A 17,848-nucleotide genomic window follows, 5' to 3' on the forward strand; every position below is an offset into this window, starting at 1 on the left:
TCTGGTTACTTACTTAATTCATTCTGGAGGTCCGTTCTTAACCTGAAACTGTTCTTAACCTGACGTACCACTTTAGCTAATGGGGACTCCCGCTGGCGCACAATTTCTGTTCTCATCCTGAGGTAAAGTTCTTAACCCGAGGTACTACTTCCGGATTAGCAGATTCTGTCACCCAAAGTGTTTATAACCTGAAGTGTTTGTAACCCGAAGTACCACTGTATATCAACTTGCTTGACTGGAATTTTTAAAAAAATAATAATAATTCTCCTCTACCCCCAAGGGCTAGGATTAGGGATGGGCAAATCTGCCAATATCATTTTTCTCTAAGTTTCTCATTTCCCCCAATCATCAGTTCCCTTCTCCACATTTCCACACCAGTCTGTATTTTTTTAAGTCCTCATGAAAATTCATAAGCATTTAAGTGCAACTTTCTCCTAACGTACACATTTTCGCAAAGCAATTTTGTCTAATATAATGCCATTTTTGTATCTTATTTTCACTCATGTGTGCATTTTTAGGCACAATTTACTCCGGTGCATGCCGGGCAACTGCGTTGCAACATCCAAAGAAATGTGAATTTAGAAGGAGGGTTGTGTTTGAAGTTCATGCGCTGTGTGATAAAAGCGTGACTTAAATAGGTTCATCTCTAAATGCAAACTGAATTAATTTCTCCTCCATTCCCAGTCAAGAGGGATGCCTAACCCCGTAACCTGTTTTGAAAATTGTGAAGGAAGCTGGAATCTCATCGTTGGTGGATAACCTGCTCTAAGTATTACATCTAACGTCACCCTAATAGTGTTGTTCGTCTAGCGGCAGAATATTCCTTAAGTGAATAACGAATCATGAAGAGAGAGATGAGGTAATCAGGAGAAAGGGGGGAAAGAAGAGGAAACAGCAAACACAACCCTTTAAGTTTTACCACTTGGGCAGTTTTTAGGAGGGGGAAATCCTAGTTTTTATTTCCTCTGTGTAGAAGCCAGCAATCGCGTTTCGTGAACTTTGAATGAATCATCACTCTCTCCAGCAGCCAAACATTCGGCAGGTCAAGTAGATTTGGGCCGCGGTGCCAGCAACTCCTGCTGCCCTGATAATCCAAGCCATTCCAGGCATGGCGACACTTTCTCTCGCCAGCTGCCATTTCTAGTTACCTTTCGTACAGCTGACATAACGCGTCGATGTGTGGGAAGCAGTAAAACAGTCATAAGGAAGCCGTGGCGGAGATAAATAAGAAGCGACGCTCGGCCGTCTTTAATGATATCAGGAGAATGAGGAATGCCATTATTATTATTATTTGCTTCTGGAAACGATGGTTCAATCACGTAAAAGCTCAGTTAAAACCAGGAAGTGCCTTTCTGCTCTGTAATCTTCACTGATGTGACTCTCAGAAACAACCCCTCTCATCAGCCACGTGGCATTAAAAGCTTTTCTGCTGCTGTGGTCCTCCTGAGCTTTTGGGAAACCAAGAAGAGTTCATCCATAACCAATTCAGAGGCACCATTTAGAAAGAGAGGCAGCCACCGCCCACTAGACATGGGACTTCCCCTCAGGAACACATACATCTCAAGTTATTTCATAGGTTCAGAGTGGTGACCAGCCATGCCCTTTTCCGATATATTCTATTCCATTCTCCTCTCCCCACTCAGCATCACGAGTCCTCATTAAATTTATCTTTCCTTAGGTTTCCCCACCACCACCCCAAACAGAGGCTGTTGTTTTTTGTACTTCTGCAATCTTTGCAGGTCTTAATCTGAGGGTCGTGGGTTCGATCCCCACGTTTGGCAAGAGATTCCTGCATTGCAGGGGGTTGGCCTAGATGACCCGCGTGGTCCCGTCCAACTCTACAAGCCTGTCTCTCTAGCTCTCTATCTAGCTATATTCTTCTACACAGATAATAATAATAATAATAATAATAATAATAATAATAATAATTTATACCCTGCCCTCCCCAGCCAAGACCGGGCTCAGGGCAGCTAACAACCAATAATAAAAACAAGTTGATTCAAATACAACTTAAAAAACAAGATTAAAATACAACATTAAAACATTAAAATGCAGCCTCATCAAAACTGCTGGTGTACCACTGGTAAGATCTCTGCTGTCAGAAATGTGTCGCGTGAACGAAAGTGGAGTCCGTAGCCCAAGGCCAGGATTGTTTCAATTAAAAGAGCAGCAGATCAGAATCCAAGCCTCTCCATTTACAGCACCCTCCTTGCCTCCAGGCTTCATCAAGTTAGGTGTTTTTAAGGGCTGTAAAGCAATGAACTTTCCATCAGCGGCATCGTCAGCTAATTAGCCCTCCTGATTACAGTAATTACTATTGATTCACTCCTGAATGACTTCTTAAGTAGCCAAGTGCAAGTTATGCTTGAAAGTAGAAGACCCACATATGAATATTAAAGCAGCCACTTCCTTTTGTGTTTTTCTTTTTTTTAATTTCCCCTCCACCCCGTTCCTCATTCAGCTCTCAAGGTACAGCTTGCAAGCTTATATATTTAAAATTGAGAATGGGGGTGTCAAGAGGAGGAACCAAACCTTGCTTAGAAAAGGCATTCTAATCTCACAACAGGAACTTTTTAAAAACATGCTGAGATATAGAAAATGTCGTGTATGCATCTGTGGGAGAGAAACTTTCAGAGCAAGTAGAACATAGATCACTTCACCAGTCCAGAGCTAAAACTGTTTTGGGGCTCTTTCTCCATCTGAATCTGATTGGCTTTGCCTGCTGTACATGACTGGATTAACTCTTATTCTAATTAAATTACAGGGTAGGAACTCAGGAAAATTGTATCTCTGGTGGTTGGGCTGAGAAAGATTTGTTCCTGAGAACCAGGAGAGCTACTGCCAGTTAGAGTAGACAATATTAGACTTGATGGTTTAATGGTCTATCTTGTTGAAAGTACAACAGCAGAGTTTATTCATTCGAAGGTTAATTCTGTTATCACTAAAGCAGATAACCAAGATGGCAGTAGTGGCTTTGCTTAGTAACCAGGCATAGTGGCATGATGTCTGCTGAGGTAGAACATACTTTGATTGGCTTTGTAATTCTGAGGGTGTTTTCCTGTGTATGTTTGGTTGAATGTCTCCCTGCTATGTACAAGGCCTGACGTAAGAAAGACAAAAGTTCTCTGTCTCTTTCTTCTTAAACCATACACTGTTTTGTGGGGTGTCCTCAGCAAAAGGTTATCTGGATTTCTTTTCTCTTTGGAGTCTCCCTGTATTATTTAAGTTACTTTGTGAATGTATCTAAGGCACCTTTCTAGCAGAGGGGGCACCATGGTTAAATGCAGCCTTAACACAGGTATAAAATAGACTTCAAAGATCATGTAATATATTGAAATATGGCAAATTATCTACTGTTTCCCTTTCAATGTGGATTGATTTGGTGTGTGTTCAGAGTATCAGAGGCTCGGCAAGGTTTGCAGAATAGTCAGCTTGCCACGGATCCTATGCCTCCAGCCTAACACAGTGAAGCACACTCAACAATTATGCACTGCTGTTGGAGAAGGAGAAAGTCAGAAGACTGCAACTCTGGATAGATAGATAGATAGATTTATTACAGTCGGAGACCAGCTTATAAAACACACTTGGGGGTACAGTCACAGAAGAAAAACAGACAATTAAAACAATGTACAACAATAAATTTGAAAACAATGTACAGCAATAAACTATTGCAGGGAGTTTACCCAGAGTAACCCATGGAACCGAGTTTGGGGATTTTCATGATGGACTAGTTTGAGTTGGGAGATGGTCTGCGCCTACAGATCTGTACACAGAATCTGGTGACCATCCGGATCATCTTCTGATCTTTGCCTAACAGGAAAAGGTCAAATTTTTGCTTTTGCGGGAGGTCGGCGAGCCTCACCAGTAGGGGATCAATGGTCTCATTACGTGCCTCTTCATAAAAGGGATATCTAAAGAACAAGTGTTCTGGACTTCCTATCTCTCCCAATGGACAGGTGCAAAGTCTCTGAGCATACGGGACTTTTCTAAAGGCTCCTTCCAGGACCGGCAAGGGCAGAGCTGAGCTTCTGGCGAGTGTAAAGGCCCTTCTTGCATTTCTAGATACGAGAAAGAAGAGATATGCTGCCAGTGCGGCTATCTCTCTCTCGATTTCTCCAATTTTATAGTCGGGGCACCTTGAGCAGTCTTGTTGTCTCTCGGTGTCTAATGTTCTTTGCCTGACTGTAGCTTTGCCTGGCCCAACCCCAGACTTAGAAGGTCTTGAGGGGCAACAATTCTGGATATCTGCAGCCAGCAATTTTTCTAAGCACCAATCCTGAGCAAGAAGAACCTTTATGAGCAACAGGAACTTAGGAGGTCAACAGAGACGTCCTTAAAGTAGACACCCATTCTTAACTCACCTTGTGCTGGTTCCTGGGGGAGGAAGTGACACTGAAATGAAAGCCTGCCCTGAGCAGATGATTGAAGAGTTATGGGACTCAGCAGAGCTGCAATGGGATACTCCTGTTTAAGGTTTTGTATAGCCGATGCCTATCACGGAACAACAGTCTCTAAAGTTGTTCTGAACTTCCTTACAGAAGCCATTCTGAGTGTCAGTTCAATGCAGGGACCAACTCAGAAAGAAGAGAAAGATCTCTCCTCAACATGTTGATCATCCTGGTATGAGAGAAGGTGCTTAGAGAACTGGTTAATGGCTCAGCAATAGCCTGGCAAAATAGCAAGCCAGGAATGTGGTTTAAATGGAGAACAATGGTGAACACAAGGAAGGGTGGACAGATGCACAACAGCTGGGTGGTTTCTGTTTTGAATGGATAACTGTGAGCTGAACGACAGCTAGCCAGTCTCCACTATGAATGGGGAACAGTGCATTTAAAAGAAGATTTTAAAAAACGCTATAAAGTTCCCTGCAGATTGTTTAGCAGTTAAGAAATTAGCAAACCAGCATTGCACAGAGTCTACAAATGCAAGACAGTAACTCCCTACTTCAAATCTGACCTTCTCTACCAAGTCTCAAGGTGGCCTTAGGCAAGTTGCGCTCTTTGAATTTAGGCTCTCCACCGCACTGCCTCCATCCCCATCTGCCATGTAGGAACCATTGTTTCTTAACCTGAGGTTGAACCCCAAAGAACTGATGCTTTTGAATTATGGTGCTGGAGGAGACTCTTGAGAGTCCCATAGACTGCAAGAAGATCAAACCGATCCATTCTGAAGGAAATCAGCCCTGAGTGCTCACTGGAAGGACAGATCCTGAAGCTGAGGCTCCAATACTTTGGCCACCTCATGAGAAGATAAGGGAATGGTGTGCAAGCTCCGTTATAACCAACAACATTCGTCACTCCCAAAGAAGATATTGGAGCATTCCAAATCATTTGAACATAAAAAGGTAAAGGTAAAGGATCCCTGGATGGGTAAGTCTAGTCAAAGGTGACTATAGGGTGCGGCACTCATTCCGCTTTTCAGGCCAACGGAGCCAGTATTTGTCCACAGACAGCTTTCTGGGTCATGTGGCCAGCATGACTAAACCACTACTGGTTCATAGAGGACTGTGACGAGTGCCGGAGCTCACTGAAATGCCATTTACCTTCCCACCACAGCGGTACCTGTTTATCTACTTGCACTGGTGTGTTTTGAACTACTAGGTTCGCAGAAGCTGGGAAAGAGCAATGGGAGCTCACCTTGTCGCATGGATTCGAACTGCCGACCTTCTGATCAGCAAGCCCAAGTGACCCAGTGATTCAAACCACATCACCACCTGAGTCCCTTGATTTGCCCATGTACATGCACAGAAAATAGTGTGTTGAAAAGTAGCACATGGAGATCTGCATCGATCAATTGTTATTCTTGTACAGTTATAAGGTCTTAGAAGCAACATCAGATATATTCCAGCCAGGTAAAAACATTCAAGGAGGGTGTGAAGCAGGGCAAGTGAGGGGGTGAGACCTGGTAGGAGAGGTGTGGCCCATGAAGAGTCCCAAGGGTCAGACAGAGAGGCATTTGGCTCCTGGGCAGAAGTTCTCCATCCCTACCATAGTTAAACCTCCCTCCATTAATTCATCTTAATCCATTTTAACCCTGATGTTGGGAAAGATGGAGGGCACAAGGAGAAGGGGACGACAGAGGATGAGATGGTTGGATGGTGTTCTTGAAGCTACCAGCATGAGTTTGATCAAACTGCGGGAGGCAGTGGAGGACAGAAGTGCCTGGCGTGCTCTGGTCCATGGGGTCACGAAGAGTCGGACACGACTAAATGACTAAACAACAACAACAAATCCATTTTAAAAGGGCAACTAATCTAGTGAGCCTTCACTATGGTAGAGAGTCCCACAGGCAAACTTTGGCCACATTCACACCAGATATTTAAAGCACCGTGATACCATTTCAAAGAGTCATGCCTTCCCCCAAATAATTCTAGTTTGTTAAAGGTACTGTGAGTTGTTAGGAGACCCCGGTTCCCTTCACAGAGCTACAACTCACAGAGCAGTTTTCTTCACAGTGAGCTCTTGAGAATTGTAGCAGCGTGAGGGGAATAGGGGCCTCCCAGCAACTGCAGCACCCTTAACAAATGACAGTTGCCAAAAAATATTTTGAGGGGAGAAGCCGTGACCATTTAAAGTGGTGTAAAGTTGAAAGGAATGGTGTGATTTTGGCCTATGTGCCACGAGAAGCAATGCTTTCTTTTGTCAGTCCCAAAGCTATACCCATCTGATTCATTAGACAACTGTGAGTTATAGCACACAAGGGAGAAACATCAGCGCCTATTTTCCTTTGCACGGGTAAGAATGTAAGGTTTCCGAATAAATCTTTCACTTTGTCTCAACAAAAGAACTGGGCGGCGGCAGCAGTGGTGGTTGTTAGAGACATATTACTCTCTGGGCATCACTTGGCTAAACAACACTAGAATAGAAAGACATCATCCATAAGAGTAAAGGAGCTGGCGTAGGAAACATTCACATTAGATTATCATTATTAATGTAATCAGCATATATATGCACACAGGTACTCCTGGAATAACACAGTTACTATTGAAAACCGCCAACAACAACCAATTAAAATCTGATTCGAAACCCACATTAGTAACCGGTAGATGATAGCTTCCACAGATTATTGTCAAGTGATTCATTAATGGCTCTGAGGGAAAACTAAAAGGTCTGTTGAAGCACAATGGGGTACATTTCAATGTTCGAAACGAAAGGACAGGGCGCTTCAATGACTTCAAAGACTGTGAACAATTTGCAATTTTGCTTTTAGTAGAAAAAGGGTAAGTGATGGGCTGCTTAGTTTTAATGCATGCCAAGGAACAATATTCTGAAGCTCAGCTAGCATTAAGAGAACCCTTGAAGAAGCTAACTTGGCTGAATAAGATGAATCAAACAAAGGCTGGCCCTAATATGCATGGGCATAACCTGAATTTCCATACAGTGCACACAAACTACTTTGTGTGAGAGTTTGTGTGCGCACACCCACAACCAGGCAGCTCAGCAAAAATACACCTGTCAGGAATGAATGTGGGGATCGCTCAGTGCTTCAGCACCAAGGGGAGCTGGACTGGACTTCACAGCACAAATATCACATTGACCTGAGCATCATCTACCCAGAGAAGGTTGTTCCTTCTTTAAATTATGTTGACATGCACTCTCGATACTCACAATACTCCAAATTGTCATAGGGGACAAGAACAGACCAGAAGCCAGAAGCAGAGCACACCTTAGAAACTGTGAAATCTGCTCAATGGCATTTCATGTTATTTGGAGACTTCAGTAATTGCACACTGTGTGTGTGTGTGTGAGAGAGAGAGAGATAAAATAAATAAATAACAAAGGGTGAAAACACCTGAAGAAACTGGCTTTGACGGGTCCAGGACAGAATGGAACTACCCAAGATTTAAGTTACCCTAAAGCACCAATGTTCCGTGCATGTAGTTCAGCTGGTGAAATGCGACTTTCTATCCTCTCTCCCTATGCTCCTCAAAATTGACCCCCAACCTGATTTTGGGAGTGTGCAGGGAGTTGGGGGGGGGGATGGGAGAGGAAGAAGCTGCTCTGTTGTATATGTACAGAATTGCAGCAATGGGAGAGATCTTCTGGGATACTCAGTCGGCAAAGCATGAGACTCTTAATCTCTGGGTTGTGGGTTCAAGACTCACGTTGGGCAAAAGATTCCTGCATTGCAGGCAGTCTCTTCCAACTCTGCCATGATTCTATGACCCAGTGACTTTCCTCCCATTTACACCAGACAGGTAACCAGACTGGTGTGCAGAGTAGGGGCAGGCCCTGCATCCTCCCTCCCCTACATGGGAGAGAGACAGGATGGTGATGTGTAGTGATCCGCAAGACATGAGCATGCCAGCCATGTGTGGGGTTGGTGCTTGAACAGGCTTATAAACCCACCTTGCCCCTTGGGTGAATGAAGTATAAGTTTCATGTGCTAACTGAAGGTGCACTGCTTTTTGAAAACACTGTTTTAGCATTGTGATGTTTGCCGCCCTAAGCTCCTTCGGGGGGGGGGGGGGAGAGAGTTGGTCACAAATGTAATAAATAAATGAGCAAAGCAAGATGGTGGGAGAGAGGGAGCCAGCTGTGAATGGAACAAGTGTGTACAGAAGGATGCCTTGCCTGATCCTGTCAGGTTTGATGCAGATCTCAGTTTCTGAATTCAATAAAGTTGGGAGCCTGTTGTATGTCTGCTTGGGGTGCAAATGGAAAGGCAGCTATTGGGAGCCTTAAAGTGAAAATCCACTTTTCTTGAAGCCAAAACAGTGGTACCTCGGGCTAAGAACTTAATTTGTTCTGGAGGTCCGTTCTTAACCTGAAACTGTTCTTAAACTGAGGTACCACTTTAGCTAATGGGGCCTCCCGCTGCCGCTGCCACGTGATTCCTGTTCTCATCCTGAAGCAAAGTTCTTAACCCGAGGTACTATTTCTGGGTTAGCGGAGTCTGTAACCTGAAGCGTCTGTAACCTGAGGTACCACTGTACCAACATGTCCATTAAGACTCCCAAGCAAGCTGAAGTTAGCTGTGTCAGAGTTATATCCAAATCAATCAACGAAGCTTAAGATAGCTATGATTAACTTGGCCCATTAACTTTTAACTCGATTGGAGCCATTGATTGCCAATTATGGTATCTCCATATTTAAACACGACCCTTCCTCTTTTATTACAATCAAGTTTGGGTAGAACACCACACCTCAGTGGCATCCATCATTTGCTTCACAACATAAACAAGTATCTCCTGCTTTTATGTCACACCCACGTTGCCAGATGCATTTAGACAGCAAGCAGGTTTCCAGTGGCTACCTCACATAGGTGACACAAAACGGTAACACCCATCTTTACATTATTCCTGAAACGAACAGCGCCAATTCCCACTCGCAGTGATCATAATCTTGAGCTGAAATCCTGAATGCACTTCCTGACGCAGTAAATAAAATATAAACGACTGACTCCCCTTAACCCTACAATGTTTGTGTGTTGGATTTGGCAGAGTTGCTTGAGAGCTGCCACAAATTATTCCTATTCACCTCCCACGAATGTACTGATTGAAACAGACAATTCAACCCAATTCAAAGTCAGTATCACGCTACTGTGAACATAAACAAACCTTCGGAAGAAACTCTTTACCATGAAGGTTAAAAATGCAAAGCAAAACCATCCCTCCAACTGCCATGAAATGAGCTAACTTTTTATTATTTCAAAATAGCGTTATTCACACGTGGATCTCATGGTTAATAACACCGCCACCCAGACCCATTTTGAAGATATGAGAATGCATTCCCAGGTTTTAATTTTTAGAAATCATCTTTTACAACCTTGCAACCCTGAGTGGGTTTTTTCTTCTTCTTCAAGACAGGCACTAGAGGAAGTGGAGTGTTTGCTATTTGTTATGTCTTCAGAAATTCTGACATATGTTAGAACAGCTGGATTTTTTTATTGTTATTCCCAAGACTAAAATTTAAGTAGCATCTCTGTGAAACTGTGGAGCAAGTGGAAATGATCCAAAATAAGATAAGAGTTTGAGGAAGGCTAACAAGAAGCTGCTTGTCCAGCCAAAACCTTTCCCTATTAAGCATTCAGGATCTGTAAGTTTCCTTCCTGAAATTAAAGAAGCCGCTTTATAGCTTTGCAACTTTGTTCTGGTAGACAAAGTCATAATATGCAAGGGGTTGGAGGGAAATAGTGGATCTTTCTCTCTCTCTCTCTTTCTCACTCACTCTCCTTAAAGAGATAAACAATGGGAGTGTACTTCACTTCACAGTCTATACAAATAAGATTAGTGGAAATTAAATGGGACGGGGTTGTTGCTGTTTTTTGGTGTGCGTTTTTTAAAAGAGATAGCATTTTTTATATATAACAAAACACACACAACTACAACCCCAGACATACATTAAGCTAGCTTGACAGCTCTATTGTTCTATCGTCCCATTGTCAGCCAAAAAGATGTATTCACACGCTCGGATGTCTGCTAGGGAAAATAGACAAAAGACTACACCCCCCCCCCGCCCCAGAAGCAGGGTGCCAGTTGAGCAGAAATTCTGGCGCTCTCTCTCTCCCCTTCCCCGCCCCCCTTCCTTCCTCTGAAAAGCTTCTGCTAACGGCTAGCTCTTCATGACACCCAAGAACGCTAAGAATCCATTCATCTATGCAATATGAGTTTCTTCCAATTATAAATATATATGTATTTATCTATTTGTCCCCCTCTCCCGAGAAAAGCGCCAAGCGGTCAGTGTGAGCTGTAGGAGGGGAGTGATTAGAAGAGGTTATTTATATAACCCAAGCACCAATTTAAGTGGCATTTAGGGAATCGGCTCTAATATGGAGTCTCCCTATTGCTCTTCCCTCGTGCCTTTCCCACCCCCCAATCCCTATTAATGAAGGATGCAATAGAAGAGGCATCATAAAGAAACTGTTGGGTTTGGGACGGGTGGGGGTGGCGAAATTGCTTTTTTAAAAAAATGAAAAAATGAAATTGCTTCCTGTTGGCTTTTGCATTTCAAGCCGTATGTAACTGGAGGTTCATGATACAGAAACACCACTTGCAGAAAAGCAGGGTGTATATGAATATATCCTCCCCCTTCCCCCCCCCCAAACAAAATAATTGGAGTGGGAGAAGAGTACTTGATACCTAGCCACAATGGGCCCTGGCGACTGGGAAAAAGCCCCCGCCTCAAACAGCCCCCGCCTGTACAAAGGAGGCATCAACCTACCTTAAAAGAAGCTCCTCACTTCTCATAGTAACAGCGGATTTCGGACAGCGCATGCTTTCTGCACCGATATTTGCAACAAAAGCCGGTTCAGAAGTGCGCTCAAACATCAATGCCACAGTAGCTACCCACTAATGGCTACTCTCTCTCTCTCTCTTTCTGTCTCTCGCCAGATGCTGAGTGGCGGAGCAAAGGGGGCCCCTGTAGATTCACTGAACAGAAATAATCCTCTCTGACAAGTTATGTTCTCTGGGCATATTTTACATTAATGCACTAGGCTGCCTATAGGGGTCTTGTTTGCGCTCGCTCTTCCTTGGCTGGTGTTAGCTTCTTGTTCTAATCACCATGAAAAAGGGAGAAAGAAATGTAGGACCCTTCCCCAAAATGAGAGAAAGGACGGGGGGGAGGGAGGGAGGAAACACAGACACAGGAGATCAGGTTTTTGTGTGTGTGTGTGTGTGTGTGTGTGTGTGTGTGTGTGTGTTAAAGGGACATCTCTCCTCTTTCGGCGGAAGGGAGAACATACAAAAGTCTCATTTGCATACTCCCAAAAAACCATCAGTTGTTTCACAAGCATTTTAACGATGCCAGACAGACAGAACTTTTGCACACTCAGAGGGGCTGGAATCTGAAAGTTCTTTTAGAGACTCACAGCATGAGGTCCTCTTCCCTTCGTTCCCAACACATTCCAAGCTGAGTGGTTTTATCGAATCTATGAGCCCCAGAACAAGGGAGGGAGGGGCAGGGAGCCAGAAGAAAGTTTTCATTTAGGGGCTTAGTGGTTTTTTGTTTTTTAAAAAAGCTTGCCATTTTTTTGTCTTTTAACCCCTAGTGAGCCACTCCCTCTGTACTCCTCTGTATCAGTTCAATACAACGTGGCTCTATACAGTGGTACCTCGGGTTACAGACGCTTCAGGTTACAGACTCCGCTAACCCAGAAATAGTACCTCGGGTTAAGAACTTTGCTTCAGGATGAGAACGGAAATTGTGTGGCGGCGGCACAGCGGCAGCGGGAGGCTCTATTAGCTAAAGTGGTCTTCAGGTTAAGAACAGTTTCAGGTTAAGAACAGACCTCCGGAACGAATTAAGTACTTAACCTGAGGTACCACTGTACTGCGATTTGGGTAAATACTTACTTACTCACACTCTCTTTTAACTGACAATAAAGACTGCAGCAAGGACTCCCTCCTAGCAGAGATGAGCCAGCCCTAGCTATCATTTTGCTTTTCCTGGAAAATGCTCTCCTCGCCCACCTTAGGCAATTTTTCACTTCTCTTTACTAACATGTTAATTTCTATGGCTTGCCCTCAACAACCCAACAGTCACAGGCCAGATTAAACAAACCCAAGCACACTAATGGAAGCCAATGCAAGAACTCCTAGTCACACAGTACAGTGGTGCCTCAGGTTACATATGCTTCAGACTCTGCTAACCCAGAAATAGTGCTTCAGGTTAAGAACTTTGCTTCAGGGTGAGAACAGAAATCGTGCTCTGGCGGCGCAGCAGCAGCAGGAGGCCCCATTAGTTAAAGTGGTGCTTCAGGTTAAGAACAGTTTCAGGTTAAGTATGGACCTCCGGAACGAATTAAGTACTTAACCCGAGGTACCACTGTATTTCCCAACTTTTCCTCCCCTATGCGCTACCCTCGCTTGCTGTGTATCACAGGCACAGTGATATGGGGCCCAAGGCCCTTTGCCCCCACAATAAAATTTTTTGAGGGGGCAGGCCTTCATAGAAACTTCTTGCATGGGGTCAAGAGGTGAGCGGGCTTTGGAAGGCAAGGTCTGCACCCAGTTGTGCGCAGCAGAAGCAAGTGCACTTTTGCGACCTACTTTGAGGCTTTTAACAATCAAGTAGTATATAAATTTTATGAAATAACTAAATAACAGAGGAGGCAGAACTTTGTTTTTGATTCAGCAGCACACTTTTTATGCTGGATTTGCATGGATCATGCGCATTCAAATCCATACCTCTGCATAGTGCACACATGCCACAAGCAGTGTGCAATACAGAAATGCCTCTATTCCATCCAGCTTGCAAATGCTTATCTAAATTTTGCTTACCATGGACAGATCCTGATTAATATATTTGACGAGGCTTTGTGGAGCCAGGGGGAAATGGCCACGTGGTTGGGCCATTCCCATCTCCATACAATCCAGGGATCAGGTCTGGACTCTTCCCACTGAAGAACCTGTTAGAACATCTAAAGAAAAGCATTGCCAAGCCCTGGCGATGGTACAGCTTCCACAGTTCAAAAACAGGGCAAAAGCCCATCAGCATTGCCAGCAATCGGCACAATGGTTCTCTTTCAGAAAAGAGGAAAAAAATTGCTTCACTAAAGACCCTTTGGGTTTCACTAGGAAAATCAATGGAACTTCTGTTGGGAGAGTTCAGTGAACCCAACAGTGGAAAATCCTCCGTCAGCTTTGTTCTTACTTGGGGAACGTGGCCGAGGTTTACTAGTCTGGGGGCCCCTCCAGGCGTCCTTTTCAGTGTGAATTCATGACAATTTGTGCTCCATAGGGTATTGGTAAGCCAGATAAAATGGTGAATTCGGACTTTCAAAAAGCTTTCAACAAAGTATCTCGCCAAAGACTCCTTTGGCAATCTTGGAATAGGAGGAGAGATCATCTTGTGGATCAGGAATTGCGGCAAGAAGCAAAGAGGGGGTGGAAGGGACAGTTCTCTGAATGAAGAAGTGTAGACACTGGAGTCCCTCAAGGATTGGTACTGAGACCTGTGCTTTTTAAGGTGTTCATAAATGATCTAGAGTTAGGGGTGAACAGGGACGTAGCCAAGTTTGATGATCATACTAAACTGCTCAGGGTCATTTTTAAAAATGGATTAAGAAGAGTTCCAAAAGGGCATCTCCAAACTGAGTGACTGGGCAGTAAAATGGCAAATGCAATTAAACACAAACAAGAGTAAAGTGATGCTCATAAAGGTAAAGGGACCCCTGACCATTAGGTCCAGTCGTGGCCGACTCTGGGGTTGCGGTGCTCATCTCGCTTTATTGGCCGAGGGAGCCAGCGTACAGCTTCCGGGTCATGGGGCCAGCATGACTAAGCTGCTTCTGGTAAACCAGAGCAGCGCATGGAAACACCATTTACCTTCCCGCCGGAGTGGTACCTATTTATCTACTTGCACTTTGACGTGCTTTCGAACTGCTAGGTTGGCAGGAGCAGGGACTGAGCAACAGGCGCTCACCCTGTCGCGGGGATTTGAACTGCCGACCTTCTGATCGGCAAGTGCTAGGCTCTGTGGTTTAACCCACAGTACTAGGGGCCAATAAATTATGAATTTCACATTAATGCTCCAGGGGTCTGAAGTGGTGGTGAGTGACCAGGAATGAGACCTTGGGGCTGTAGCGGAATAGCTCGATGAAGATGTCCCTCCACTGTGACCACAAAATAGCTCAAATTCCATGCTAGGAAAGGAATTGAAAATAAAACTGCTGATCTCATAATGTCGTTATGCAAATCTACAGTGTAACTACATTTGGAGTACATTTCTGGCCACCTCACCTCGAAAAGGATATTGCAGAATTCGAAAAGGTTCCAAAAGGAGCAAAAAAAATGATCGGGGGAAGAAAGGTTACCGCATTTTGGAATTTATAGTTTACAGCAAAAAAAAAAAAAAAAAAAAAAAAAAAGAATAAGAGGTGACAGAAGAGATGTGTAAAAAATCACACATGGCATGAATTAAGAGGATAGAGAAAAGTCTCCCATAACATTAGAAATTGTGGATTTCCCACAAGGATCATTGGTGTCAGGCAGCAGAGGAACCAACCTCCATGGCAGGTTGCCAGGAATGGAGAAGGCAAGGGAAAGTTCTCACCAACTGCATTTTATTCAATATTTATTCAATATTTACAGAGAGAGGCTTAGAAATGAAGCCTCTTGGAATAATGGCACTGCTCTGAGTAAATCTCCCCTCCCCTTCTCTCCCACTTTCTCATTCATCATCCCTTCTATGGGTGGCACTGAGGTCCCTTTGCTCTCCTACTTTCAAGGCCTGCCGGGTTCTGGGAGATGGTGGGTCTGGAATGCTTTATTAGTGATAACATGCCAGCCAACTGCTCCAGCTCTGCCTGCTCCTTCTCTCCCATTATTTCCCAACTTCTCCCCTCATCTTCCTCTGAGCTGTGACCTCCCTCAAAACCCTGTTGCTACTCTGAGCTATCTTCTTCTTCTCTGGAAGGGAAAGGTCAGGCTGGTGAGGCGGTCTCCACCATTCCTCCTCTGCCCAGTCCCTGACAATTGGTGGCCGCTAGCTTGGAGGATTAGACAAATTTATGGAGCATGTGGCTCTCAATGGCTGCTGGCCACAATGGCTATGGTCTCCCCCCACTGCTGGGGGAAATATGTACCTGAATATCAGCTGCTGCAAACCTCAGGAGTACTTTTGTGCTCTGTTCCACCTTCCTAGGTTCTCACAGGCTTCAGGTTGGCTTGATCCAGCGGGCTGGAAGTTCTTAATGGGGACAGAACACATGTGAGTCCCTCAACAAACAGATCTGCCCCCAGTGCGTTTACAGCATCTCTGTGAAATCCACACACACCTCAAGTTAATTTCTTGCTGACCTCATGGTGATTAATGCAAATTAAATTTCACGCTAATTGGCCCGAGCAGCTTTGCATGCAAACCCGAAATTGGTTATTTTCGCTAACGGTGTTAAAAAGATACTTCTGCTGTTTGCTCAATAAGTTGGATATAAATCGTTATTAGTTTTAGGGCACGCTTGTAAAAACCCACCCAGCACCTGATATCAAGATAGGGAGGACAAAGGGTAAGAGGACAGCATTCAGAGTCCCACAGTTTTCTCTGTTGCCCAGATTTAGTACAGTGGTACTTCGGGTTAAGTACTTAATTCGTTCCGGAGGTCCGTTCTTAACCTGAAACTGTTCTTATCCTGAAGCACCACTTTAGCTAATGGGGCCTCCAGCTGCCGCTGCGCCGCTGCTGCACGATTTCTGTTCTCATCCTGAAGCATAAGAATAAGAATCTCAAAGTCAAAGTTTATTAGATTTGTGAGGTCCATGCCTTTACACAAAATACTATAAAACATTATTAAAAGATAAACAATAAAATTATAAAAATAAGCTAAAATTCATGCCATGCTGTCCCAGCAAGGAAACTACCCAAAAAACCTCGCCATTCAGGAAAGAAGATACAGCAACAGGTTAGGAGAGCAATGGGAGGAACCTCACCATTTCCTCCAGGAACCATACGCTAGTTTTCATAGCCTTCACCACAAAGACCGCTACCACGTGAGAAATCCTGAAGCAAAGTTCTTAACCCGAGGTACTATTTCTGGGTTAGCAGAGTCTATAACCTAAAGCGTATGTAACCCGAGGTACCACTGTAAATGATGATGATGTTGATGATGAAGATAAGAGTAATCCACCTGCACCACTGGTTTCTTTAGATTCCCAGTTGCCTGTTAACAAACCTTGTGCCATATTGGCCCGAATATAAGCCGCCTTTTTTTTTTTTTCCAAATTCCGACTCTGAAAAGTTAAAGTGCGGCTTAAATTTGTGACCTTACAAAAATGGGCTTTTACAATATCGCTGCTGAAATAGACATATGGCAAAACAGAACGGGTGTGAGTGCCTGTGGAATTTTAAGGAAGCGGCTTATATTTGGGTATTGTCTCTCCTCCCCCCCTTGAATTTTAAAGGTGCAGCTTATATTCGGGTGTGACTTATATTCGGGCCAATACGGTACATGGTTGTGAGTAAAATTTTCCCTCCCAATATTGTCACCCTGTTTGTTCAAAACTACAAATCTATCATCCAGTCTTCTAATCACTTTTTAACTTTAACACAGGGGTGGGCAAATACGTTAATTTTGGGGTTTCCCCCCCAAAAAAAATTCAGCTCTCCACATTTTTACAAATTTGTGATTTTTTTTAAAAAAATAAGTCCATATGACAATTCTTCAGAATTTCTCTGCAAATTTCTTGAATATATACATTTTGCACGCAGTTGTCTCTAAAGTGCACGTTTTTGCAAAGCAATTTCCCCATATTTCCTCTGTGGTTAAACCACAGAGCCTAGGACTTGCCGATCAGAAAGTCAGCGGTTCGAATCCCCACGGCGGGGTGAGCTCCCGTTGCTCAGTCCCAGCTCCTGACAACCTAGCTGCTCAAAAGCACATCAAAGTGCAAGTAGATAAATAGGGAAGGTAAACGGGAAGGTAAACGGCATTTTCGTGCGCTGCTCTGGTTCGCCAGAAGCGGCTTAGTCATGCTGGCCACATGACCCGGAAGCTGTACGCCGGCTCCCTTGGCCAATAAAGCGAGATGAGCGCTGCAACCCTAGAGTCGGCCACGACTGGACCTAATGGTCAGGGGTCCCTTTACCTTTTCTTTTTTATGCAGCTGGAGAACTACATTGCAAAATTCAGAGAAGTCTGGATTTTGGAAGGTGACTGTGTTTCGGTTCATGGTGTTGTTGTTTTTAAAGTGTGAATTAGGTTAAGTTTCACTTTAAATGTTAACTGATTATAATTTCTTCCCCCATCCCTAGAGGCAGCTGAAATCAGCTGAAATCAAACCTGGGCTGATCTTGCTTTGCTGGGAAGGATAAGACAATTCAGGCCCTTGAATAGGAGGCAACTTTAGGATCAGGTCCCACTCCAGTTCCCATGGTTTGTGGTGGCCATGTTTTTCCCCACCAACAGTGGT

At 44.1% G+C, this 17,848-nt stretch overlaps 1 protein-coding gene across 30 annotated transcripts in view; it reads right to left on the reverse strand.

Annotated features, from left to right (window-relative positions):
• Positions 1 to 17,848, reverse strand: part of CELF2 (CUGBP Elav-like family member 2) — a 541,589-nt gene that overhangs the window by 363,490 nt on the left and 160,251 nt on the right. For 3 of the 30 annotated variants that reach the window (XM_083572871.1, XM_083572874.1, XM_083572873.1), the window contains exon 1: positions 11,163 to 11,387. The exons of 19 other annotated variants lie outside the window; for them this stretch is intronic. In XM_083572871.1, coding sequence (XP_083428997.1) covers positions 11,163 to 11,269 — 107 coding nt within the window. In that variant the 5' untranslated portion in view covers positions 11,270 to 11,387. Of the gene's footprint in view, positions 1 to 11,162; positions 11,390 to 17,848 lie in introns of those variants that run through there. 8 more of the 30 variants (XM_083572832.1, XM_083572860.1, XM_083572849.1 and 5 more) reach the window with 5 other exon arrangements.

This window comes from Podarcis filfolensis (genome assembly GCF_964270895.1).
Source record: "Podarcis filfolensis genome assembly, chromosome: 10".
Taxonomy (NCBI): domain Eukaryota; kingdom Metazoa; phylum Chordata; class Lepidosauria; order Squamata; family Lacertidae; genus Podarcis; species Podarcis filfolensis.